The sequence below is a fragment of the Vicia villosa genome, linkage group LG4 (assembly GCF_029867415.1).
Source record: "Vicia villosa cultivar HV-30 ecotype Madison, WI linkage group LG4, Vvil1.0, whole genome shotgun sequence".
Lineage (NCBI taxonomy): Eukaryota > Viridiplantae > Streptophyta > Magnoliopsida > Fabales > Fabaceae > Vicia > Vicia villosa.
Genome location: NC_081183.1, coordinates 128281539 through 128307447, shown reverse-complemented (window position 1 = coordinate 128307447; position 25909 = coordinate 128281539). Strand labels below are relative to the sequence as shown.

Genomic DNA, 25909 nt, shown 5'->3' with positions numbered 1-25909 from the left:
CAAAAACATCCCGCTGACTGTAATATTAAAATAAACAGTTCAGGCAAAAGTTAGGGATAACAAAGTAACAAAGGAGGTTGCTAAAAATCCTCGACAAAAGAAAACATTTTAAAGGAGGTCACTACAAATCCTCGACAGAAAGAAAGTATTACCAGAAAGGATGACTGTCTGTCCAAATAAAAGTTCTGGTGCTCTAACCATCATCAAATTTCAATATTACGACTTCAAATTCTGCTAGAACTTAAATGCAAAGTTAACTGGGCATAGGATCGAAGAACATCACGAAGATGGGGATGGGAAAAAATAAACTTTGAGCCTTTATCCTTTGTTTCTTAAACCGTGAACCAAGCCACGTTACAACCCTTGAAAGTCCTAATTGAAGCATGGTTGGTTCGAAAGCATACTGTCACCAAAAGGGTATCCTGACTCCTTAAGGTTTACCACAAATGCCGAGTTGATATCACGTTTTTACAAACATCACATTGTTACAAATATCATGTTTTTACAAATATCACTCCTTTACATCTTCTGTTTTAGCGTTTTTCAATAAAACTCAAGACAAACGTATGCATTGCATCTCATGAATTCATTATTAAACATATTCTGCTACATAATTTCAAATGTTAGCATCAGAATGAATTTGCAAAGGGTATGGCTAACGACTCAAAGTTATCCCGACCAACACAGATTACTCCAAGAAGCAATGTCTCCTACGTATACAAGGGGCATGGCACGTTTTGCCCAATCAATCTGGGGCAATCAGGCCAAGATTCAGAGAATCCCTCAGAAGCACCAACAATCAAAGGCATACTTCCCAAATGGGCTTCAAACTAGTTCTCGATCAGTCAGGGGAATCATACTAAGTACTAGGGGCATGTCACCCATAGCGCACCTCTCATAAAGTCCTCGCGAGGCGAATCTCTTCAAGTCCCTACTAGCAGGGGCAAATCTATGAAAGTCCAGTTTGACATCTTGATCAATACTCAGCGGCGTGTCCTAATCAAATCCAGGAATGGTAGTTACTATAATACTGGGGGCAATGTTCAGGGCATCCATGCCTTCCTGACTTCACAAGATCATATCCCCACAGAGCAATCCTCGAGAAGATATCTTCAAATGCTCTCGTCCAGACAAAGACATAGCTCTTCAATAGAGTTCACATCTTTGACATCATCTGTTCCCCGACCTGTTTCTCTGCTCCAAACATGGTTTGTTAATATCTCTAATCCCCAGTCAGGATATATCAAGTTACTGATCATCCCCAGGCAGAAATCATAAAATCCCCAACTACACATTTTCAAAACAAGATCAAATATCCAAGCCACAATAATACAGAGATTTATTTTCTCAGAACAACATCAGTCATACATCATATATATCACATACATATTCAAACATTGCATACATTACTTCATGATAAACATACGGGTTTCTCATTTATTGGGAGAGACTCGTCATACAATACATGCATCATGACATTGCATATTTCTAACTTTGTTCTCATGTTCCGCCTCGACAAGCATTCCTCTCAGATATAATCGAGCTGAAGATTCATCCTGACAAGCTTTTACATTCCAAAACTTCATCAAATAACTTATCAACTCTAACATGCAAGCATTCTCTATCAGATATGGTCTAATGCATGACCCATTCCGGTATTCTCAGTCAGATATGGTCTAATGTATGACTCGTTCTGGCATTATCCTTCAGATATGGTTTAATGAATAACTCGTTCTGACATCCTTCATCAGATATGGTCTAATGTATGACTCGTTCTGGCGTTATCCTTCAGATATGGTTTAATGAATAACTCGTTCTGACATCCTTCATCAGATATGGTCTAATGTATGACTCGTTCTGGCATTATCCTTCAGATATGGTTTAATGAATAACTCGTTCTGACATCCTTCATCAGATATGGTCTAATGTATGACTCGTTCTGGTATTCTCCTTTAGATATGGTTTAATGAATAACTCGTTCTGGTATTATCCTTCAGATATGGTTTAATGAATGACTCGTTCTGACGTCCTCTATCATATATGGTCTAATGTATGACCCGTTATGGTACTATTTACATGATCTAATTCTATCATCACGAACGGTGTGGACGCGATCATCTCTCCAAGATCTAATTCAGTTACTACGAATGGTGCCGACACGATCAACCCTCCAAGATATAGCTCTATCATCACAAACGAGGTAGACGCAATCAACTGTCAAAGTCTAAATCCTGTTACTACAAACAGAAATGACATGATTAACATTCAACAACTACTTCTCAACACTTCAAATTCAGATATAATCTAACGTACGATTCATTCTGACTTTCAAAACTGGTCGAGACAGATGGCATCTTTAAGCCCATCTCCGACAAAGGTCCCTACTTCAGCAAGGGCAAATTTCTGGGTATTCTAGTGTTCAATCCTCTTCTACCTTCAGATTCCAACTGGCGCACAAACCACTCTACATCTTCAGATATAAGAAAATTGAACAGGGGCAGCTGTCATACCCCAAAATTTGCCCATACTATTCCTCTTATTCAAACTCATACCAAAGCACAAAATCCTAATTGCACAATTTGTTGTTTTTAAACCAATGGGCCTAAGATATGGGTTTAAAACTTGACTATGGGGCTTATGATCACTCTCAGAATAATTATTTTATTTTTATAATATTTACTTTATTTATTTGGATTTTAATTCATCTAAATATTGATAAATTATATAAAAATTAGAATAATTTGTTTTAAATTCAAGATTTGATTTCCCAATCAGTTTCAATTATGCAATACATCGAATACACGATTCAATTTCGTGGAAAGGGAGATTGGAGAGAGAGGAGCAAGATTGAAACAAAAAAAAAATCAAGTTTTTATGCAAATTGAAAATCAAATATTTTCTTGATCAAAACAAAATATTTTTCTATGTTATTTTTATTTTTATTTAATTATGAATTCATTCATTTAAATACAAATAAAATAAAATAAAAATCACAAGAGGCCATATATTTGATTTATTGAGATTTTGATCAAATTTAAATCAATAATAAAGGGCATCTACAACGTGAAAAATCATGGAAAAGAAAAGTGGATCAATTTGGAAAGATTGCATATGAGAACCAATTTCAATCAAGTTCTAATCAAATCTCAAATCATTGGAATGATAAGATTTCTCATCAAATCTGTGGACCTAATTCGTTCCACTACATATAGAGATTTCTGAAGCCCTAGGGGAGAGTTTTCATAAGGATTGGCTGCCCAGAGCATCGTGAAATTTCAAACCAATTCAAGAAGAAACTCAAAGTCGGTTTTCCGAATTGGAGGAGAATTAGAGACTCTTGAAGGTTTAAAAGCGATCCTTGGAGATTCAAGAAACGATCCAGATCAATCCCAAATCGCAAAGCATCCAGAGTCGGCAACATATTCATACGGTTTGTTGAGCGTTTTTTTTTTGAATTTGTTTTCATAGATTCATCCAGGTTTAACGTAATTAGATTGCATATTATCGATTAGGATGAAGCTTTAAAGCTATCTGGATAGTTTAATTAGACTTTTGATGCATGTATGAAGATTCACCATACTAGGGTTCATGTCTCTTTAAAAGAGGGATTCTGGTTTATAAGCGATTGCAGGTTTAATTAACATGTGCGTTGGGTTCGTATGAATGTGTAGAATCGACGTGCGCTGTTATTGGGTATTTTTCCTTAAGTAACTTGCAGGTTTGAAGGTCCAAAATATATAGCCACGGTGTAAAACCGTGGGTAAAGGTTCCTACCTTTTTGCAGAAAAAAAACGAATTGGAGGAGATGAAGCTTGGCTGGGCGCGCTTCTTTATTTAAAATTCCAATAATGATTTTGTATATTATATTTTGGAAGTGTTTGTTTAACAGCGAAGAGCATTTGGCTTGGTGGAGAGGGGGACGCCATTGGTTGTGTTCAAGGTTAGGGGTTCGACCCCTGCGTGTGACAAATCCATTTTTTTTGCTTTGTTTTCTCTAATTATTCACGCAGATCCTGTGGGCGATGCGCATACACGTTATTATACACCCTCAAAATCCCACCATCAGATCTGCAGCGTTCTGAATCCAACGTACCAGGATTGGAGGATCATCACATGGACATGCAGCCTCACCACACCCAATCATAAGCTAAGCTTCCTTTATTTTTAATTATATAGTTTTATTTATTTATTTATTTTTGTTTTAATCCTTTTTAATTATTTATGTATTTATTTAATAAAATTTTCTTTTAAATATTCTTTAAAATAAACTTCTTTTAAATTTTCTTTTTTTCTTCTTCATAAAATTAATTATTTTGATAGTATTTATTTCATAATAATCAATTTGATTTATTTGTTAATGTTTTTTCTCTAAATGATTAAATTAGTTTTGTTTAATTACTTAATTAATTTAATAGTTCTTAAAAATATATATTAGGGTTATATATTTAATTGAAAATTTATTTTTTTGCCGATTTAATTAGTTGGGTTGAAAACCAACAATTAATTTGTTCTATTAACCGTGGTTAACTTATGCCTTAATCAGGGTTTACGAGATCACACCCTACACTAAAATTATTTCTTTTTTCTATATCTTTTTTCAGGGTTGACTTTTCAAATACACTCCGACTACGCGCCACGTCAAATTCAAAGCTAAGTTCTAATCTTTACTATTTAAATATTTTTCTGCCTTTTATTTAATTAGGGTTTGATTATCCCCGCCAATGAACGCCTCCTACACTTATTTTTTTTTCCTTTATTTTTCTGGCAATTCTCATATGGTCAGAGTCAATGCTCAAGGCAAACCTTTGCCCGTCAACCTTCATCAATCGAAGCTAAGTGTCCTTTATCCTTTTTATTATTGTTATTATTATTTTTATTGATTAGGATTAACCGTACCTGATCCCTGAATTGATAATACATTCACCCTATCATTTTTCTTTTAATTTTCAGGGGATCGGAGGTTCGAGGAAGATCAAGGCTCAAGATAAATTAAATTAATTATTCATTTATTTTATTTTATTTTCTGTTTCAATTTCCCCATCCCGCAGGTGTTTATTGTAATAGCGTAGGAATTTATTTTCTGCCTTTTAATTTCTGCAATTTTAAACTGCGTGGTTAGTAATCTTAGGGAGTGCAAGCCTTTAACAGAAGTAGATAACTAACTATAAGATGAATATTATCTGAACACAATCACGTGATTGGTGCACACAGACACCTTTAGGGTAATCCCTCTTGTTGCCTTATTACTGTTGCCTGTTGCCTCTAAATTGTACTAAATAGTCAAGTCCCTCGGTTCCGAGGATACCTAAAGCAAGGTTGGCTACAGAGATTAAAAATCATCTAGTCCCTCGAAGTTGCCTCGATAAAGGATGATTGTCCCAAGTTGCTAAGGTATCCTCGCATGATGCCTAAACAGATAAAATGACTATTATATCCTTCCCTTAGACTACCTGCCCTCTTTATGGCAGGGACAGTCTTATGGCAAACGATTACTCTCGATGACCCTTCGATGACCCGCACATCCAATTGAAAGACTTCCTACCCTCTCATGGTATGGATAGACCCTTTCAAACGAAAGACTTAAAAAACAAGAAAGACAAACTTAGGGTAGGTAGCTAGTAATTGCTTGCTCACAATCAATTCAAAATCAAATTGCTTTTTACACCTCTCTTTCCAAAACAATTTCAAAACAAGGCTACGCTTATTTACAAGCTAAAGTCCTTAAATGAATCTTTTCCAACAAATCAAACATTTCAAACAAAGTGAGCTAAGCAATTAAGAGCCCATGGATAACCATGGATACAAAGGGTGCCTTACACCTTCCCTTTGTATAACTTACCCCCCGAACTCAAAATCTTTCAAAAGGTCTTTCCTGTTCTTTTAGCCTTTCCAATTGGATAAAATAAAAGTCGGTGGCGACTCTTGCTATCCGCAACATTTCGATAAAAAGTCAGTTCACCGTATTACACCATTGTACCAACATCAAACATAACTAAAATACAAATGTTCACTAGCAAATTACATAACTAGGACATAGCAGCAGTTAATGACTTAAAACTTCTTCTTTAATTTATTCTTTCCACGCTTTGAGTCACCATCATTCTCTTCATCAGTTAAAGACAATGGTTGATCTGGATTAGCACCTGGCCCTATGATTGGTTTCTTAAACCAGAACAATTTCTGTCTTTCACTTGTCCTCATTTTGATATGCTTCTTACCTTTTCTTTGTGCATTGTCATTCACAAAAGAACATTGGGTAGAGTTAATGTCTGGAAGGCTTGATAGCAGTTCATCAGTGATGTCTCCAAAAAAATCAGTGTTTACTTGTGTTGATCCATTCTCTGCAGGGTCTTGTGCATGTTAGTTTGCCCTTCACCTTGCCCTTCACCTTGCCCATCACCTTGCCCTTCAGCTTGCCCATCAGCTTGCTCTTCAGCTTGCCCTATCAATTGCCCTTCAGCTTGCCCTTCACCTAGCCCTTGAGTTTGAACTTCAGTTTGTGTAATTTCCTGAGTTGTACCAGATTGAACTTCCACTTTCACTTTCCTCTACATCAGTCAAATACAAAATTTGTTAATTCAACATACATGTTAACAATACACTTTGTAATGTTAAGAATAGTAGACATACCTTTCTCTTTAGTGCATTGGGATCTTGAGTTGTGCTTTTGCAAGTTTGAGCATTGTGACCAAACTTGTCACATTTAGTACACCTATAAGACACACCTGGCAATCTCCTCCTCCTTGCACCATCTTCTCCATACTCTCTAATCCTTAATTTTTTAGGCCTGCCAGGACCTCTCTTGTACATAGGGGGCATTACTGGATCAGATTGTACTTCAGGCCATATTTCTTCACCATTTATTGGACTTATAGCAAAACTATAACATATGGCATACTTGTCCCTGTGGTAACAATGGTCTACAAAATCTTCTGGATTTTGTTGTCTGAAACCTAGAGCAGCAATATCATGTCTACAAGGGATACCAACCAGCTCCTAGAAATTACAACTACAAGATCTCTTAGAAATGTTAACTACAAACTTCTGACTATTATAGGAATGATTCACCTCAAAAGTCTCATCCATTGCCCAAGTGGGCAACCAATGCCCACTAAGCATGACCTCTTTACCAAGCCTTTTCCTAGGAATTGGCATTACTTTATGAGGCCATTTTTTCAGCTTGATGGATGAGGCAGAACACCTATTCATCAAATACTTCCTAATCCACTCACACATTGTCAAAATAGGTTTGTCTCTAACACTCAAAATAGCTTGATGGATGAAAGCATGATTACACCAGGCCTTTGGAGGAACACCCATTAACCATGTCCAGGCATTAGGATCTACCAACTTTAACTCATTCATCTTCTGAAGCCAACCTTGGTAGTATGTGGATTTTGCAGCTTCCATCATGAGATCTCTAATTAGGGCACCTCCTCCAATTTTTTTTTGAAATTAGCATATAAATGCCTTAAGCAAAGTCTGTGCTCAATCCTTTCAAACATCTCTTCAAACACTACAATGAGACCCTGAAATATTGCAACCATTAGTCACACAATACATTAAACATATTCATCAAACACTGCAACAAGTAATTGTAACTTAAATCATTAACACATACCTTTTGTTGGTCTGATATAAAGACATATTTGTTACTATGGCCCACATCATTCATCAACAGTTCCAAAAACCATTTCCAGCTTTCTTTTGTTTCAGTCTCAACCACCCCAAAAGCAAGTGGAAAATACTGATCATTAGGGTCCCTCCCTACAGCAATTAGCAACTGACCACCATACTTGGTTTTCAAGTGGCAGCCATCCACACCAACAAAAGGCCTACAACCATTTATAAACCCCTTTTTACATCCTTCAAAGCAGAAATAAAAAGAACCAAATCTTGTTGGGATGGTTGGATTTGGCCTTTCAACAGTGATTGATAGAGTGTTTCCAGTGCTGGCTCTATGCAATTCTGCAGCATAACACCTCAATATTGCATACTGCCTATCAGCATCTCCCTCCAACATCTTCTTGGCTATGAGTTTTGCTTTCCACGCCCTAGCCATAGTAATTCCAGCTGAGTAATTTTGCCTCAGATCTTGTATAATATCAGTGATTCTAACATTTTGTGAGCTTTGCATCTTATTCAAAACCGCCTTAGCCACCCACCTTGAATTTGCAGATGTGTTGTCTAATACCCTAGCACATGTGTGTTTGTCTACTATGGTTTTTATAGCAAAAGTCCTCTTATGGTCCACTTTGGAGCAAAGCATTAAAAACCCACAATTGGCCCTGCACACTACCCTTAACCTATCACTTTCATTTTTGGTAAAAGTTATTTCTCTCCCATTTAATACTGACCATTCACGTATGGCATATCTAAATTCATCTAGGGAGTTGAATTGCATACCCCGCTGAAATTTAAAATCCTTATTTAAATGGTCCTTTCTAAACTTTTCAAATTTTTGGACTTTACCCTTCTCACTATCTGATAAATCTGGATCAGAACTTTCCAACTCATCACTAATATACTCATCTTCCTCACACTTTTTCTCTTTAGGCTCACTAATAAACTCAAGACCTTTTGGGGTCTCCTTCATTGGTAAACCTATATCAATCCCTTCAAAACCATCAAGAATTGCAGTGGCCCTCTCATCTTCACTGTCACCTAAACCTTCAACAACATCTTCATCACTTCCTTCCATCTCAACAACCTCATTGACACACCTAGGAGAAGTAACTGATGCTCCCAAATCATCAACATCATGCTCTATGAAAAGTTCCCCATCTATTAGATTAGCACAACTATATGCAGCAAAGTCATAACAATCCTCATCCTTTCTAATCTGAAAATAATCTTCAGATATTTCACGAATTAGAGTCCAGATTCTATATGTCCCTTCCCGGTAACCCCAACCCATCACCAACCTATGTATACTATCCATTGTAAACTCTTCTAAACGGAGTTCCGAAACTAACGACGACAGACCCCCTCTGTAAATCGTATCACCGTTGTTCAGAAGCACAAACTCACCACCAAATTGGGTTACAGCTTTGAACATATCATTTGACTGAAATCATATGAAAATACATTAAAAACCCAACTTTAACCCTAATCATCACGAAAGGTACCAAAACATAGCTAAACATACCTGATCATCATGAACGGATGTTCCATCTTCTTCGTGCTTCTCTGCATCCTTTTTTGTTTTCTTCCCTTGCTTGGACTTTGACGGGTTTTCCGATGGCTTTGACGGTGGCAGCGCCTTCTTGGAAGCACGCTTCTTCTTCCCCATTGCAACTTTTCCAGAATGAAGAACCCTAAATTTCCAAGGGGGGATTCAGGATATGAATAAATTATATCCTACAAGATGCCAGCGTGTCACCCAAAGCCACATCACCTTCTACATTCTGTCCACGTATGCAATATCCAAAGAATCTGGCTCCATAAAGTTTTTCATTGTGGAATCTTTTTTTGTTAAGGGGTTAAGACAAAAAAAATTAATAGGGGGGAAAATCAAAACACGCTACTATTGCAAGGGGTGAAAACTATTTAACCCAAAATTAAATTAAATATATTTCATAAATATTCTCAGGAAATTATATTAGTCACCAAACACATAAATGGAAATAAAATTCCCAGAAATAGTATTCCAAAGATTATAATTTTAATCCTTCAAACAAACACATCCTTAGTAAGTCATATCCTTTAAGATCATAATCCTCAACGTCTGGTTGTAAATTCAAGATAACACCCGTCAAATCACAATTATATTATTCAAGGTAACACCCACCAAATCACAATTATATTCTAAAATTACGTTGTTGATGATATGGTCGATTACTAAATTTCTATTAAATGATAATGAAAAACTATTTTAAAATATTAGTACTAAGTGCACTATCTTTAATCTTCTATAGTATTTTTCTTTTACAATAATTTATAGTACAGAGAGATATAGAGTAGTACAGATTTGATTTAATTATCATCCTCAAAGAATACTTGTAAAATACCTTATTCATCTTATTTTAAAAAAAGATAAGTGCATGTTTGGAGATCTGTCATATGTGATGCCTTGTCATACTATATTCAGTCATTCCTTTGAAACTAGAATCTCATATATTAAATAATAAGTTAAAATCTTTTTACAAAATCTCAAATTCTCTAAGCTGGCATGACATAAAATAATACAATTCTTCCACCATTAATTATGATACTTTAAATGACCGCCAATAGTTTATACATATGAATCTATTCTCCATGCTATTAGTAGTTAAAGTAATCACAAACAAGAACATTAAATTAGATATTTTCTAAATGGGGAGGGAAATGATGGGTGGGGGATTTTGTGTGTGAAGGAAGCAGTGTGATTAACGCTAACCGAGAATGATTTGCTTGTTTATGCATTTGTAAGATTCGTACCAAACTTTGTTTAAAAAATATTATATTTGGGGATTAAGATATTTACTTGAGAATAAAGTACTAAACATAAGGAATGTAGGATAAGTTCTCTAATGGGGAATGACTTTATGGAATGACACCTTAGACATTGGTTCCTGTAAAAAATAAAATAAAAATTATTAACATTTTTGACCCCTATCATATAGACATAATTAATTTACTTTTCTGTAAATTTTTTATTTTGTTAAATTAACTTTGTCAAATGAGAGGGGTGTTATCACTGGATCAATAAATTTGTTTTGATTTATTTTTAACTTAAATGTATTAATTAGTACATCTTTTCTATATTTCATATTTTTATTTTTTATTTATAAATTATTGTATATTTTATATTTAATAATATTAAATTATTTCGTTTAACTGTGAAATTTAAATAATAAATGTGAATTTAAAATATTTTGTAAATTAGAATTTTCAGAATTATTTAATTCACAAGGACATTATTTCTAATTCATAAACATCATTTCTAATTTTAGAATTTTAGTCTATTAATTAAAAATTATTTAATGGAAAATTCTAATTTACAAAATATTTTTAATTCACATTTATGTTATTTAAATTTCACATTTAAATCTCACGTTTAAAAACTAAAAAATCAATAACATAATAGAATAATATAATATTATAAAATATAAAATATACAATAATTTACATATAAAAAATATAATGAAAATATGAAATATTAAAAAAATGTACTTTCTAATTGATAAATTTAAGTTTAGAAAGAAATCAAAATTGTTTAATTGGTCTAGTGGTAGCACCTCTCTCTTTCAATTAAGAGCTTATGGATTCAAGCCCTTTGTTATTAATGTATTAGAGGTTGGTTGGTCGGATGTTCCTGAACCCAATTTCGCTAAAGTTGATGTTGAAAAAGATTTTATCACAAAACATATTTTTACATTTCGTGATTATATGTTTAAACGAGTATGTGTGGTAGATGTTAAGTTAAATTTAGGAATAGTTATTAAGAGATATAATTCTGATATTGATAGAAAAGAAGAGTGAGCAATTAAAGTCTCATATTACCTATAAATGATTAAAATATTGAATATATAAGAGAGATGACTTATTTACCTAACACTTTAAGGTTTTGGGTTGAGATGTGGTGTCTTTCTCTCTTATGGTTCTGGAGTATAGATTCCATTGATGCTTCCGACTCTCCCGAACTCCTCAAAAAATAGGGTCGTGTAGGGCCGTCTTTGAGGACGTGTAAGACTGTCTACCACACAAGACCCAAATTTTTTTATGGTTAAATCATAATTAAATAGGATCTCATAAAATATTTATCTTTGTTAAACGATGATTGAGTATGATTTTTAATTTTTTTTCATAGTTGAATCAAGACTTACCTACACATGACTTCCAAAAACTTAATTGACAAATATTTGAAAATCTAATATGTTCTGAGGTGTACATAATTAAAATTTTAATTTGGATCGTAAGTTAGCATTCCATCCTATTATCAATAGTTTGGATGGTGAAAAAGAAGAAAATTGTTGATGAAGAATCAACATGGCTCTTCCAAATATACTCACAATTTGAAAATGAAGAGACATGAAGGTGTAATAAATATTAAACAAGTTTTGTAATATTCAGTACTTAAACAACAAGATAATTTGTGTTCAAAATTTGAAATGCATCAATTGTTTAATGAACATCATATTGTTTCCAGGAATAGAATGTCTAGTGATGGAAAAACATAAACAAAAAATCAAACTTTTTGTCTGTAGTTATTAACTTAAAGCTGAAATTTTTATTGTGATTAAACTACATTATCATTTTTGTATAATGTTACATTAAAAGAAACTGCATAAATAGAAAAGGTAATATGTTTACAATTTCGCATAAGATGCAATCCATTGTGCCATCTTCTCTTTTTGCAGGTTTTTGTTTGATGCTATTAATTTCTACACCGTGGTTGGGTTTTGTTTTCCTCTTCATCATAAAAAAATATTGATACGCAGGATAGTGTCGTATCATAATATGTATCTTAAAACGAGAATTGTACACATCAAGCGCATCTGGTGTAGTGGTATCATAGTACCCTCCCACGGTACTGACCAGGGTTCGATTCCCTGGATGCGCAATTTTTCTGGGCTTTTGTACCCTCTTTTTAGCCCACAAGAGAGTAGTTCAATTTGCAATCGGTGTAATCCAATATGCATTATAGAAGATTCTTCTCACATCGTGTTACAAGATTGGTTTTTTTATTTATGAATTATATTATCAAGTATTTAAAGAAAGAGATTAAGGAAATATATAAGGAAGATTTAACTACTTCCACAATTTTTTTCAAATAATAATAATAATAATAATAATAATATATTTATAAAATTAAAGTAAATATGTTGTTGATATTTATAACTCAATATTTTTTTAATAAATAAATAACAATAATAATAATCTTTTAGGAGTGACAAAATAGGCCGCCCGTCTTGCCCCGTCTTTAGTCCGCTAAAAAAGAGAGGAACAGACAAGTCCGTCAAGTGTTAATAGGAATAAAAATTAAGTCTGTCTCGTCAAAGTGGCGGGTTGGCGGGTGGCGGACTTGCTCGCCTATTTTTTTCTTTATTTTTTAATAAATTAATAACTTTTTTTACCTTTCACTTAAATTTTTCACTTATTTTTAGAATAATTTTTATAAAACATCTTTTAGACAAACTTTACTTAAAAAATATCATATATTCACAAATAAATGTATAAAATAAAACCATCAATAATTAGAATTACTAGAATTAACTAAAAAAGGAGTGGGCTTAAGGCAGGACGGACTTTGGCAGACGGTGGATTTTGGCGAGGCAGACTTTGATAGGCTGCGGGCCCGAAATTCTAACCCAAACCGTCAATTTATGATGGGTGTGCGGGTCGATCCGGCGAACCACGCTCCATTTTGCCACCCCTACCTAAAAAGGCTCATCCTTTGAACATTTTATTGTCAAAAAATTATAAAAGTTCTTCTCTCAAAATGAATTTTAAAATGTGAAATTGAAAATATTTTAGAAAATAGTGACTTTTTTTTTATTTAAATGCATTTTTGGTCCCTCTATTTTGGAGATTTTAAATTTTGTGTCTCCCTATTACAAAACCCAATTTTTTGATCCCTTAATTTTACTTAGTTTGGGAATTTTGTGGTCCTTCTCCAATTTTGCATATGTGTCCTCTTCATTTATGACGTGACACTATGACTATGGTGCCATGTCAATAAGTCTCACTTTTTTTAAAATTACACCAATATTTAATTAAAAAATACATTTAATAAATGTTTTTTATATTTATCAGCTTATTTAAGGTTTTTAAATTCTGAAAAAATAAAACACTTCTTCATTTAAGTTTTCAGGTTTACCATCATCTCTACTCAAGAACCCTAACCCCTTTTGTTCATCTCTCCTCGATCCCCAATATTTCGCTCAAATCTTTCAAAGTTGAATCATCATCTTTTACAGTCGCATCTCAATCGCCATTTTTGGATCAATTTCATTATGTTGCTTTCTTGAATCATAGCTATCATGTGTTTATCTTTCACCGTCGCATCTCAATCTCCATTTTCTGAATTTTCTTTTCTGGATCAATTTCATTTTGTTCCTTTCTTGAATCATAGTTATCACATGCTTTAGAATTTACAGTAGTCGCAACATCCACCTTTGTCTCCCAATTCACGAGATTTTGAAAAGTAGAATTTGAGGATGATCTTTGGGACAAATAAGTTGGCTTTCCCCAATTTTTGTGAACACCATTGAGACTAAGTTATGATGATCTTGTATTTAATGCTAATCCCACTGGAACAAGGTGAGTTATGATGAATAAGATTCAGAAGCAACAAATTTATCATGGTTACTCCCATAAACTGAGAGCAGTCCAGTCCCTTGATCCAACAAGAGATTTTCACTATAATATTTCAACTTCTCAATCACACTGGCAAGAGGCTTATGCTTAAGCACACAGGTAAGAGGCTTCCACTACTGAAGCATACTAGCAACAGACTTCCAATACTTTAAGCAAATAGTCTAGAAGAATAGACAACAAATATACTTGATGTAAAATCAGAAGTATAAAAGTGATATAACGCACACACACAAAGTTTCTTAACCACTTACGATTTCTATGATATACAAAGATAAGAAGTCTCAAGAACTTGTGCAGTAAACAGTTATAATAACTTTAGCTCAATTTCGTGTTCACTGTTCTTCTTGTTAGATGGTTAGTTATCTTCCTTCAAATCTTCAACTCCTTTTATATAGGCGGAAAAGAGACATTTAAAGATAACTTGCATAAATGAACTTTGTTGACAAGCAGTTCCAAGAGAGACATTGGAAGTTGACCCTGTTATGATCTTAAACCTCTGTGTAAAAACTTTACCCAAGGTGTATTTCTGATACTCGGTATCTACCAAGATGTTGGAGTAGACTTAAGAGGTCATGTCAACTTTCTTTGAGCCTTGCACTAAGAAACTCTAGTAAACTTTCTCCGTAATATGGCTTGGACAAGATACATCTACTTTGGAGACAGAGTACAGATCAAAAGTTGAGTACCTTTAACCCAAGTTTTTAAATCCCGAGTTGTCACCAGAAATTTAGATGCCAAGTGATGAGTCATCAGATTCTGATCCTTCAGAATTTGAGTCATATAGCTTCTCTTCATATGCTCTTATCAAGGTCAAAACCAAGTTGATTTTTAAGGTTATGATCCTACAAACTTGAACATATGTTAGTATACCCATTTTCTCTTCAAGTACTTTGTTATCATCAAAATCCAAGGGATATGAAAAAATTTGTTCTCATAATCTCCCCTCTTTTTGATGATGACAAACAAAAGTATTTAAGAATAATGGTTGGTCAGTTTAACTAACTTGATAACATCAGGGTCTAAGGTTTGTAAGCTCCCCCTGAGTCTAATAGTCTAAATGTTAAGTTTCATAAGGCCCCCTTAAGTCCTATCCAAGTTATTTAAACGTATCTTGATAGCACAAAGAAATAATCTTCATATTTAAACACACAAAAGAATAAGTTCATGTTATGGGTTCAGGTGCATTTAAAAGCATTCAAAATTATTGTATCCTCTTTAAATACTCCTGTGATTTTCTCCCCTTTTTGTCATCAACAAAAAAAATAAAGAGAGAAACTATGGCACTAAAGATAAAAAAAATATCATGTTTGGGAATTTTAAAATCTGGATAAAAATAATAATAAAATAGTCTTTATGATTCCCCAAAAAGATATTAAAAGAGAAAACAAGTTTCAAAGATCTGAAAAAATGGCTAGATTGGTTGAGAATATTTCTTCATTTCTCAAAAAGGTCAAACATTATCCTTTCAGCTGAGCATGTATTGGAAACAACAGTAGTCAAAGATTAAATCAATAGCTAGTAGACCTAGAGTATAGCATGCGTCTATTGTCATTGGTGCTCAAGCATCCAAACAACAAATAATGTATACTCAAGATCCACTATAAAAGTATGATATCAATTAAAGAAAAGTCACAACCCTCTAACACACTTTTCTTCAAACAAAATAAATAAAACAGTTGAGAATTCCAGAACCAGCATCGTCAATAAGACCACAACTTTGAAAAGAGGTTGTTCTCAGAAGTATGAAAGAATAAAGTCTTCCAAAGAAGCTAGCACTTTTATTGGATCACCAAAGGTAAGAAGAGCTTTAGTGGCAGGAAAGAAGAAGAGTCTCAAGATGAAGAAAGCTCTAGTTGAATGTTTCTACTTTGATTCAGATGCTGAGGAAGAGTGGGATATTGACTAGGGGAACTTCCTTTGGGCATGAGGTTAGAATGACGATCAAGACTGAATAATATAAGTTGTTGTAATGCATGTGTTGTATTCTGAGTCTTGTAATCATTCCATATTAATGAAAAATTAGTTCATTTTCATTCGCATGTTATACTTTTTTCACATACTGCCTTTGAATGATCCACTAAAGGAGAAGTTTCATAATATTTTTCAACCAATTCAGCCAAAAAAATTAAACAAATAAAGAGAAATGACTAAGATATAGCAAGACTAAATTTTATTTAACCAGGGAGCATGATAATTCCCAAATAATATAGCTCATTGTATGAGCAAGCATAAATATGAAGGATAAAAATCCAACAGATAATACACACAATAGTCAAAGGACTAAATCAAACAATAAAAAAGTTTCAAAAGAAATGACATGGGAGATTATACACAAAAATTAAATAAGAGAGTTCACATCATTACCCTTAGACTCTACCCACACGGCTACTACACAAGCAAGACAATCATCAGACACATGGAGTTTTAAGTGGGACAGATGTCAGAAGAATAAAAAAGTTTTTCCACTTAAATGCTATCAGAGGAAAATAATCCACTTCTGAGTCTCAGAGTTTGAAGTCTCTCAAAAGCCACTTTTCATCAGAGGCAAATTCCCATACTTTGATACTCTATTCAGAAGCAAGCACTATTCTTTAATAAAAACCATGTTCATATTATTTTTGATAAAATTAAATCTTTCAATGGCTAAGGTTTTGGTAAACATGTCACCCCATTGATAATCAGTATCAATGAATTGAATATCTATTACACTCTTCTGAGCATAATCTCTAATAAAATGATATTTTATTTCAATGTGCTTGGTTCTAGAATATTGAATTGGATTCTTTGTTAAACAAATATAAGCAGTATTATCACAAATGGTAGGAATACTATTTCCACAAATCTATAGACAACAATAGTTTCTTGTCTTTTATTAGCCCAGGATATTAGGTTTTAACTTATGAGTTGACAGTTTCCACTAGTGGATTTTCTTTCAATTTTATCCCCAACATAGTCATCATCATAGAATCCAACTAGATTATAATATAGGGAATTTTTATAAAGAAATCCTAGATTAGTTGTTCCTTTCATATATCTAAAGATTCTCTTAGATGTAGATAAATGAGCTTCTCTAGGATCTGATTAAAATCTTGCACACAAGTAAACATTGTATAATATATCATGTCTATAAACTATGAGTTAAAGCAAGAAACCAATCATCCCTCTATACAGCTTTTGATCCACCTTGGTACTTTTCCTCCTTGTTCGGACTGCAGGTCGGATACATAGGAGTTGCCATAATCTTACAATCTTAGAGATTAAACTTCTTCAAAGGCTCCTTTGTGTACTTAGACTAATGTACATAAATTCCATTTTTGCCTTGATTGATTTGGACTCCATGCAAGAATTTTAATTCTCCCATCTTGCTCATTTCAAATTCAACATGCATAGTCTCGAAAAATTCCTTGTAAAGAGAGGCATTAGTATAACCAAAAATTATGTCATCTACATAAACTTGGACAATTAAGATATCCTTCTTCATATTCTTTCTGAATAGTGTAATGTTAATCTGACCTTTTTGAAAACCATTTTCTAACAAGAAATTACTCAATCTCTCATACCAAGCTCTTCAAGCTTGTTTGAGTAAAATATATATATGAATTGGATCCTAAAACCCAGGAGATTGTTTGACTTACACTTCTTCTAAAATATTTCCATTTAAGAATGCAGTCTTAACATCTATTTGATATAAAACAATATTATGATTAATAGTATAAGAGAGACGAATTTTGATTGCTTCTAACCTTGCAACTGGTGCAAAGGTTTTAGAGAAATATATACTTCATGCTGACTGTAACCTTGAGCTACAAGTCTAACCTTGTTTCTTACCACTTATCCTTTCTTATTAAGTTTGTTTATAAACACCCATTTTATTCCAATAATGTTCTTATGACTTGGTTTATGTACCATATCCCAAGCATCCTTTCTATGGAACTAATTTAGCTCTTCTTTCATAGCTATAATCCACCCATCATCTAATAAAGCCTCATCAACACAAGTTGGCTCAGTTAAGGAGATAAATCCTAGCATAGAATTATCATTTCTGAATGTTGATGTAGTTCTTAAGGGATCATATTTATTCTCAATTATTAGCTCTACTAAATGAGAAGCTTTATACTTGAAAGACTTCTTGGGTTGAGTTAAAGCTTCTGAACCATCTTGGGCTTCTTCAAAATTTGAAGCTTCTAGGTGAGCTTCAGAGGTTGGGTCAGTTTTTGGTTCACCAGCTTCTGAGCCCCTAGCTTCTGAAGATTCAGCTTCAAGATGATCTTCAGAAACTTGAATATCTATAAAATTTTCAACATGCGCTGACATATTATAGTCAGGCTCTTTGTCATTAAATTTGACATGTATAAACTCTTTCACCATTCTGGTTTCAGAGTTTTACACTTTGTATGCCTTAGAGCGTTTAGAGTATCCTAAAAATATACCCTTCTGAAATTTGGCATCAAATTTCTCCAGACAGAGTTTATTGTTCACAATGTAACATGTACAATCAAACTAATGAAAATAAGATATGATTGGATTTCTTCCTTTAATTACTTCATATGATGCTTTGTTCAGAATTGGTCTAATATAGATCCTGTTATGAACATAATAATATGTATTAACAAATTTTTCCCACAAGTATTTTAGAAGATGATTGTCATGGATCATGGTTCTAGCCATTTCTTGCGAAGACCTGTTCTTTCTTTCTACAACTCCATTTTTCTGTGGAGTTCTAGGAGAAGAGAACTTATGGATAATTCCATGTTTTTCACCAAATAACTCATTTTCAAACTCACCACCATGATCACTTCTAACTTTTAAAATCTTTGATTCCTTTTCAGATTGTATTTGTGTGCAGAAGATGCTAAATACCTCATATGATTCATCCTTAGTTATAAAGAATTTAACTCAAGTCCATCTGATGTATTCATCAACAATGACTAATCCATATTTCTTCCCATTGATTGAAGCAGTCCCAACAGGACCAAACAAATCAATATGAAGCAATTATAAGGGTCTAGAGGTAGAGACAAAGTTTTTTAGATTTAAAATAAGTTTTATTAATCTTGCCTACTTGACATGCTCCGCAAAGAGCATCAGAATGATAATCAAGATTTGGCAGCCCTTTAACAACTTTTAACTTGTAAAGTTTAGAGATTAATCTCCAATTAGCATGACATAACCTTCTGTGTCAAACGCATTTCTGATCACTTACTGACATAAGGCAAAATGACTTTCGATCAATTAGTTCAGAAAGATTTATTTTATAAACACAAGCTACGCCATCCTTGTACTAGTCTCACTTCATTTTCATCCTGCTGGTATTATTTCTATTGCATATGTTAGGGCTCTTGTTCGATAATGTGACTTCTAAGCAACATAGCTCTAAACAAATATCATCCTCAATACAAATATGATATGTGTTTAGGGCTCTCGTTCTATAATTGCCAAAATAGAAAACCCAAATTATTATTTTTACATCTTCTTCACAAATCTGGTACGTCTAACATCACTTCTTATTTTACATAATTTTTGTTGCTTTATTATCGTTGTTTATTCTTGAGTTTTTTATTGTTTGTTGTTTTTGATGTTTAGACAAGAAACCCTAGAGGTTTAAACTTTGATTGATGTTGCTGGTTAAAATGATATTGATTGTTTTTGTAAAACTAAGATTGATGTTATAGATTTATTATTTATGTTGTTGTTATTTTGTTGAAAGATAATTAGATTATTTGATTGTTTATGTTGTAATAATGTTTATGTTGTCATTTTGTTTATGTGGTTGTCATATTGTTTATGTTGTTGTCCTCATTTTATTAAACTATTATTAATTGTTATTGTTAAGTCAAGATTGATGTTTTGGTGATTATTTGTACAGCTTTCCTCAAGTCTATGTAACATTTGAGTTTATTATATCTAACGTGGATTGCTTGTTTCACTAACCCTTTTTTGAATATATAAATTTTTAAAGTGATTTACTAAATGATAATAGATAAAACTAAGTTATATTTGAAAACCAAGTTATATTAATCATAGTTTTTTGGAATCTTTCAACTCATTATTCCTCTCTCTTTTTTTATTATTAAATTTTTTCTGTATCCACCCAGTTTTCGTTCAACTCCTTTTTCATTTTGTAAAACATCAAATTTTATGCTTTGAAGAATGAATTAGTAGAGGAGAAAATTTTGAATGAAAAACTTGAAACATATAGAGATCTTAACCATAAAATAAAGAGGGAAAATAGTAATGAGGTGAAAGATGCCAAAAAGCTTTTGATTAGTGTAAGTTGTTTTTCAAACATAACTTAGTTTTTCGAATTATCATTTTCTAAATCAATTTTCAAGATTATATTTTCATTTAGGGTTTGGTGGAATAAGAAATCCCCATTGATATAATAAACTCAATTATACTTAACTCGTCGGTTATATGTCAAAACTGAGGGGAAAAACTATTTTAACCCGTCGATTATTTTCAAAATCGAGGGGAAATTTGTTTGCCATTTAGAAATTCCAAGAATGATATCACTGGAGATTGAGCAGTGACCACTATACACATTACCCGTTGGTTTAGCATTAACCGAAAGGTTAAGTGGCGCACTTTTCACAATGCCCTTCGATACCTCGCTTGTGTAATCAGAGTAAAATTCATTTTGCATCCGAGGTAAGATGTCTTATTTGTAGTAGTGATTGGTCCAAACTCCATTTTATTTGGTCTACTTACTCTTACCGTACCAAACTGTGTTCTCTTTCTCCGTACGAGGTGACAATAAAAGTAGGAAATGCATCCTAGTTTCAAGGGCATGGCTATGAGGACAAGTTCGGCCCTGGTGAGGTGCCTTCTAATGATGTGAAGAAAAGGCGAATTGATACCAATGTTATCTTAAATACAGTTAATCTTGACGAGATGTGGAAGATCTTTGGTGAGAAGGGAGTCTCCATGCTTTTTTTAAATACATGACTGCATTTTGCGTATAGCATGAATAAGATAAGTAAGTTAGGCATGTTCTATAGGCTTGCCAATGCTCAAGGTATTCGGACCATGGTGAATATTGGGGCTTCTTTTTTTCCCTAATTTTTTTGTTGGCTACCACTCCTGCCCCATCCCCTTTTCCTACCCCAACTGTAGAAGCTTCGACTCTTGTGCTCGTGGTGGATCAGTTTGCGCATGTTGCAACTATTTTAACAATGAAGCAACCAACCTCACCATTGGTTTCGAAAAAGAAATCCCGGAATGAGGAACAACGATCTCCCCAAGCCGAGGTTTCTCCAACACTACTCGTCTCAATGAGGGTAATGTTTCTAGGGAGGTGACTCCCTTCATAAAAATATTAGACATTTTCTTTTCTCGGCTTCCACGCATTATTGAGGAGGCTATAACTAATTTATCCTTCTTCCATAATCTTCTTAAGGGGGATAAAATAGAATTGATTTCTCAACTGGGTAATAGTATCTTCAATCTTTAAAGCTGATACCATTTTCTCTTTAAGAATTTTTTTACTATTTGGGCCTAAAGTTTTTTATTATAAAATCTAGGCCAAATCTTCTTCCTAATCTCTTGTGCTTATGCAATAATTTTCTTAACCCTCAAGTTATATCCATCGTAGATCAGTTTATTTCAATGTTTGTGGATCAAAATTCTCAAAAACTTACATTTGTTGTTATATATGCATCAACATGCCATTTTAAAAGGAGATTGATTTGGAATGATCTTTCTACTTTGCAGGGTTTGGATTATATGCCTTGGAGTTTCATGAGGGACTTTAACAATTCTATCATTGGCTCTCATAATCATAGAGAGGAAACATACTCAAAGGAACCTCAATTCAAGAAATCTCTTTTTGGTTAGATCAAAATAATTTATTGAACTCCTAACCAATAGTGCATTATTTACTTGGTCTAATGGGAGATTTGGAGATGGCTTGATAAAGGAGGTTAAATAGAGTTTTTTTCTCTTCTCTCAAAGTTGGTAAATTGCAAGTGCCAATGTATTTATGTCAATTTTGCCAAAGTTAAGGTCTGGCCACTTCCTATTCTTGTTTGAAACCAATTTAGTTCTAATAGATTTATGTCCCTATTCACATTACACAAAATATGGACATTACATGAGGTTTGCAAGGAGTTCATAGCCAAATGTTGGAATACTCCATTAGTGGATTGTCCTATGTATATTCTGAACAAGAAACTTCAACTTCTTAAATTCAATCTTAGAATATGGAACAAAGAGATTTTTTGTGATATGCACAATTTTGTCAAAACTTAAACTGATCATTTAACCAACATTCAAGACTGATTCAAGCTGGAGGAATCACTACTGAACTTCAAGTTTAAAAAAAACATGTATAAGTTAAGTTAGTAAAAGCTTTAACTTAGATCTAATTTTAATTGAAAATCTAGAGCCACTTAGTATCTTGAAGGGGACAAGAAAACTTCTTTCTTCCACAGAATTACCAAGATTAAAATATCTAAAAATTTGATAACTCTGCTAAAGGATGGAGACACTATTAAAAGATAAAAGAAAACATACAAGACTAAATTAGATGTCACAAACATGAAAATGAAAAGTATATTCATATTTAAAAAGCTAAATATACATCAAGTTAGCTTCAATTTGAAACACCAAAAAGCAACCTCAAATAAAAACAAAAAACATATACCAAAACAAAATAATCCTTAAGAAATTAAAAATCAAAACCACCATCAAAACCACCAGCATCAAAGCCATCATCATATCCAGCATCATAAGCACCAGCATCAGAAACCATATCACCAATCAACATCCCTCCTAATGCACCTCCAAGCAACCCTGCTCCCAAACCCATCCCAAATTTATTCTTCTTTGGCTTCTGTGCCCCTGCATATCCATAACCCGGTTGTTGTTGCGGTGGGTACCCGTAACCCGGTTGTTGTTGCGGTGGATATCCGTAACCCTGTTGTGGTGGTGGATATCCATAACCCTGTTGAGCAGGTGGATATCCACCGTAAGCTGCTGCTGCTGCCGGTGGTGGATATCCATATCCAGCAGTTTGTGGCGGTGGAGGATAGGGTGTGCCATACGGAACAGAACTAGACCCTGCCGCCACTCCAGGTGGAGGATAAGCCATCACTGGTTCCGATTCATGTTTCCCTTTCACCTTTTCACTTTTCACCTCCGACTTAATCGCCGGAGCTCCGACATGTTCGCCAAATTTGTAGGAGAGATTCAACGTCCCCTTCGATTTCCCTGAGCTTGTCCTAACCTGATAACTAACCTGCCTTAAAGAATCTCCGGAAGGGTTATCAAGAAGCTCCTTGAGCGGCATATGAACCGTACCGATCACGGTATCTCCGGCAACCTTACGATCGGAGATGAGTTTGATTTCAATAGATAGACGATTCTGATTAGCGAGAGAATCATTGACGGTGAATTTGACAGGGAAATTCCAGGTAGGGTTTGTTCCGCCGTTACGGTGGATGTGGGTAGTGGCGGTTTGTGGGTTGAGAGGATCGCCGGTGATTGAAACGACAGCGTATACGTCCATCTTGGAGAAGAGATTAACATCTTTGAGATCTTTTGCAGAAATTATGTTGAGTTCTAGGGTTCTGTATTCCATGGTCATCAACAGAGAGATCAAAGAGATTTGAGAGATTTTGATGAATGATTTTTGGGTGATAATAAATTTTGTGATATTTGGATATTTATACGATGTACTATAACATAAGGTATTTATATTTGAGAAAATAATAGTAGAAGAAACTTCCTGGTTGGTACTCCTACTATTTACGCGTAAAACAAATTTGCTAACTTATTAGTTTATTATTTTATCAGTTACTACTAATTTGTTTTTAGTTTTTTTGTTGTTGATAATATCCTACTATTTCTTTGGGAAACTGAGAGGCGGTTAGGTATTTATTATAATTTTTTTTTGGAAATTATTCTATCTGCTTTAAATGTTAAATGAATTAAAATTTAGATGAATTAATATGCTAATTAAGGTAAAATTCAACTATACCTTAAATTGTTTAGAAGATATATTTATATTATATTTTTTCATTTGTTTTATAAAAAACTTTTAATATATTGCACTGCTTCTCAATTGATAGAGTGTACTAGTACCCTCCTAAAATGGAGGACCTATATTAGTAATTTAAATTCACCAAAAAATATTGTTGTACAGTCTTTTTCAATTATCATTTTTCATTTATATTTTAAAAAATGGTAGTGTAATTAAGGAATTATTTAACTAATATTTATGTATAAATTTTTATATTCAAAGATAAAATATTATTAATTTGAGATATATGTAAAATATATAATAAATATAGTAATTTTTATTTAAACTTACATTTACGGTTAATTTTTCAAGGATATATAATAATATAATAATAATAATAATAATAATAATAATAATATAATAATAATAATAATAATAATAATAATAATAATAATAATAATAATAATAATAATAATCTGCATTCACCAATAAAATATAATAATTTGTTTTAGGCCTATCTAAATGAATCAAAGCCATTTTTTCAAATAAGATATGTTTAATTGTAGACTTTATCTATTTTTGTGAATATATTTTTTCTTTTTTGAAAAAAAAAGAGTATTTTGGACTTTATCAATTTTTACTGGATATCTTCTTTATTTTTAAAGAAGAGCATCATCATTCATTTAAAGTTTATTGGTTTAGTATTCTTATTTTATTAGGATAATCATTGAAAATATTTTATTTTTCATGTAATTTAGTTTAGATTTATCACTTTTTGGTGGTTTAGAACTTTTCTTTAGATATTAATTCTTTTTTATATTTTTGCTAGTTAACACCTTTGTCATAAATATAGTTATGTATTTATTTTATTTAAATTCAAGAATTTACTCGTTATAAAATAAATTATGTATGTATTATACTTTTTTTTTGTTTCTTCCTTTTAAACTGTATTTTAGACTTGGGAATCCCTTCTGTGAATTTAACTTGGTTATTTTGTTTTATTTTAAAACTTTTGATTATATAATTTGTTTTTATTGTTATATTTTTTGAAGAAACAATATTAATTGATTGTGATTTTCATTTTTAATATTTGAATTACGCGTAAAAAAATATTGAGTCATCGTAAAATTGTTAGAGATGAATAAAATATTTTTATTTTATTAAAATTGAATTAAATTTATTCTATTTGATATTTACGAAAATAAAATTATATTCATTTCATATATTTATACTTTTCTTAGTTTATCTATCAATAAATATTCTCTCTTCGTAAAAAAAAAAAAAGTCAGTGTTCCATAAAAATAATCGAGATACTTCTTAATCTTGAAATTGAAATAATGAAATCCACTTCATTAAGTCACGTGTAACGTGAATATCGACGCGGCCCACACTACGGCTTGGACGCGCATTTGATGATGTTGGGCCGTATTCTAGAATTTTCAAATAAGAAAGAACATGTACAGAATTCTTAAACTTCAAGGAAATAATTTAGTTTTGTCAACCGATGATATAATAAGCACACTCATGAGAAAGATATTTAACAAACTCTGTCAATATTGAAACATTTTAAAATTTTGAGATTCAAATATTTAGTATTTTTTAATGAAGGTAGTATTAGATGTAGATAGGCAATTTGTTACAGTTTCGCTT

At 32.8% G+C, this 25909-nt stretch overlaps 3 protein-coding genes and 1 non-coding gene across 4 annotated transcripts; 1 reads left to right on the top strand and 3 right to left on the bottom strand.

Annotated features, from left to right (window-relative positions):
• Nucleotides 1-6051: 6051 nt before the first annotated feature.
• LOC131597851 (uncharacterized) lies at nt 6052-7410 on the bottom strand. The gene is made up of 4 exons (XM_058870515.1): nt 7069-7410; nt 6631-6996; nt 6325-6548; nt 6052-6223 (listed from the first exon to the last, which is right to left on the bottom strand). The coding sequence occupies exons 1-4, from the start codon at nt 7408-7410 to the stop codon at nt 6052-6054; spliced, it is 1104 nt and encodes a 367-aa protein (XP_058726498.1).
• A 14-nt stretch (nt 7411-7424) lies between these two features.
• LOC131597850 (uncharacterized) lies at nt 7425-9292 on the bottom strand. Its single transcript, XM_058870514.1, has 3 exons — nt 9149-9292; nt 7622-9067; nt 7425-7529 (listed from the first exon to the last, which is right to left on the bottom strand). Exons 1-3 carry the CDS (start codon nt 9290-9292, stop codon nt 7425-7427), a joined length of 1695 nt encoding a protein of 564 aa, XP_058726497.1.
• Nucleotides 9293-12473: 3181 nt separating this feature from the next.
• Nucleotides 12474-12544, top strand: TRNAG-CCC (transfer RNA glycine (anticodon CCC)). Its single transcript has one exon. It is a non-coding gene; the product is annotated as a tRNA-Gly (tRNA).
• A 10293-nt stretch (nt 12545-22837) lies between these two features.
• LOC131595196 (protein SRC2-like) lies at nt 22838-23975 on the bottom strand. The gene has a single exon (XM_058867490.1). The coding sequence runs from the start codon at nt 23882-23884 to the stop codon at nt 22967-22969; it is 918 nt and encodes a 305-aa protein (XP_058723473.1). The 5' UTR covers nt 23885-23975; the 3' UTR covers nt 22838-22966.
• Between the last annotated feature and the right edge of the window lie 1934 nt (nt 23976-25909).

Coding starts and splice junctions, on each gene's coding strand:
- LOC131597851 (XM_058870515.1), bottom strand. CDS start 7,410: ATGGAAGCTGCAAAATCCACATACTACCAAGGTTGGCTTCAGAAGATG. Junction 6,997..7,068: donor CAATGGATGAGACTTTTGAG/GTGAATCATTCC, acceptor TGTAATTTCTAG/GAGCTGGTTGGTATCCCTTG. Junction 6,549..6,630: donor CCAATGCACTAAAGAGAAAG/GTATGTCTACTA, acceptor TGACTGATGTAG/AGGAAAGTGAAAGTGGAAGT.
- LOC131597850 (XM_058870514.1), bottom strand. CDS start 9,292: ATGGGGAAGAAGAAGCGTGCTTCCAAGAAGGCGCTGCCACCGTCAAAG. Junction 9,068..9,148: donor CATCCGTTCATGATGATCAG/GTATGTTTAGCT, acceptor ATATGATTTCAG/TCAAATGATATGTTCAAAGC. Junction 7,530..7,621: donor TTATATCAGACCAACAAAAG/GTATGTGTTAAT, acceptor GCAATATTTCAG/GGTCTCATTGTAGTGTTTGA.
- LOC131595196 (XM_058867490.1), bottom strand. CDS start 23,884: ATGACCATGGAATACAGAACCCTAGAACTCAACATAATTTCTGCAAAA.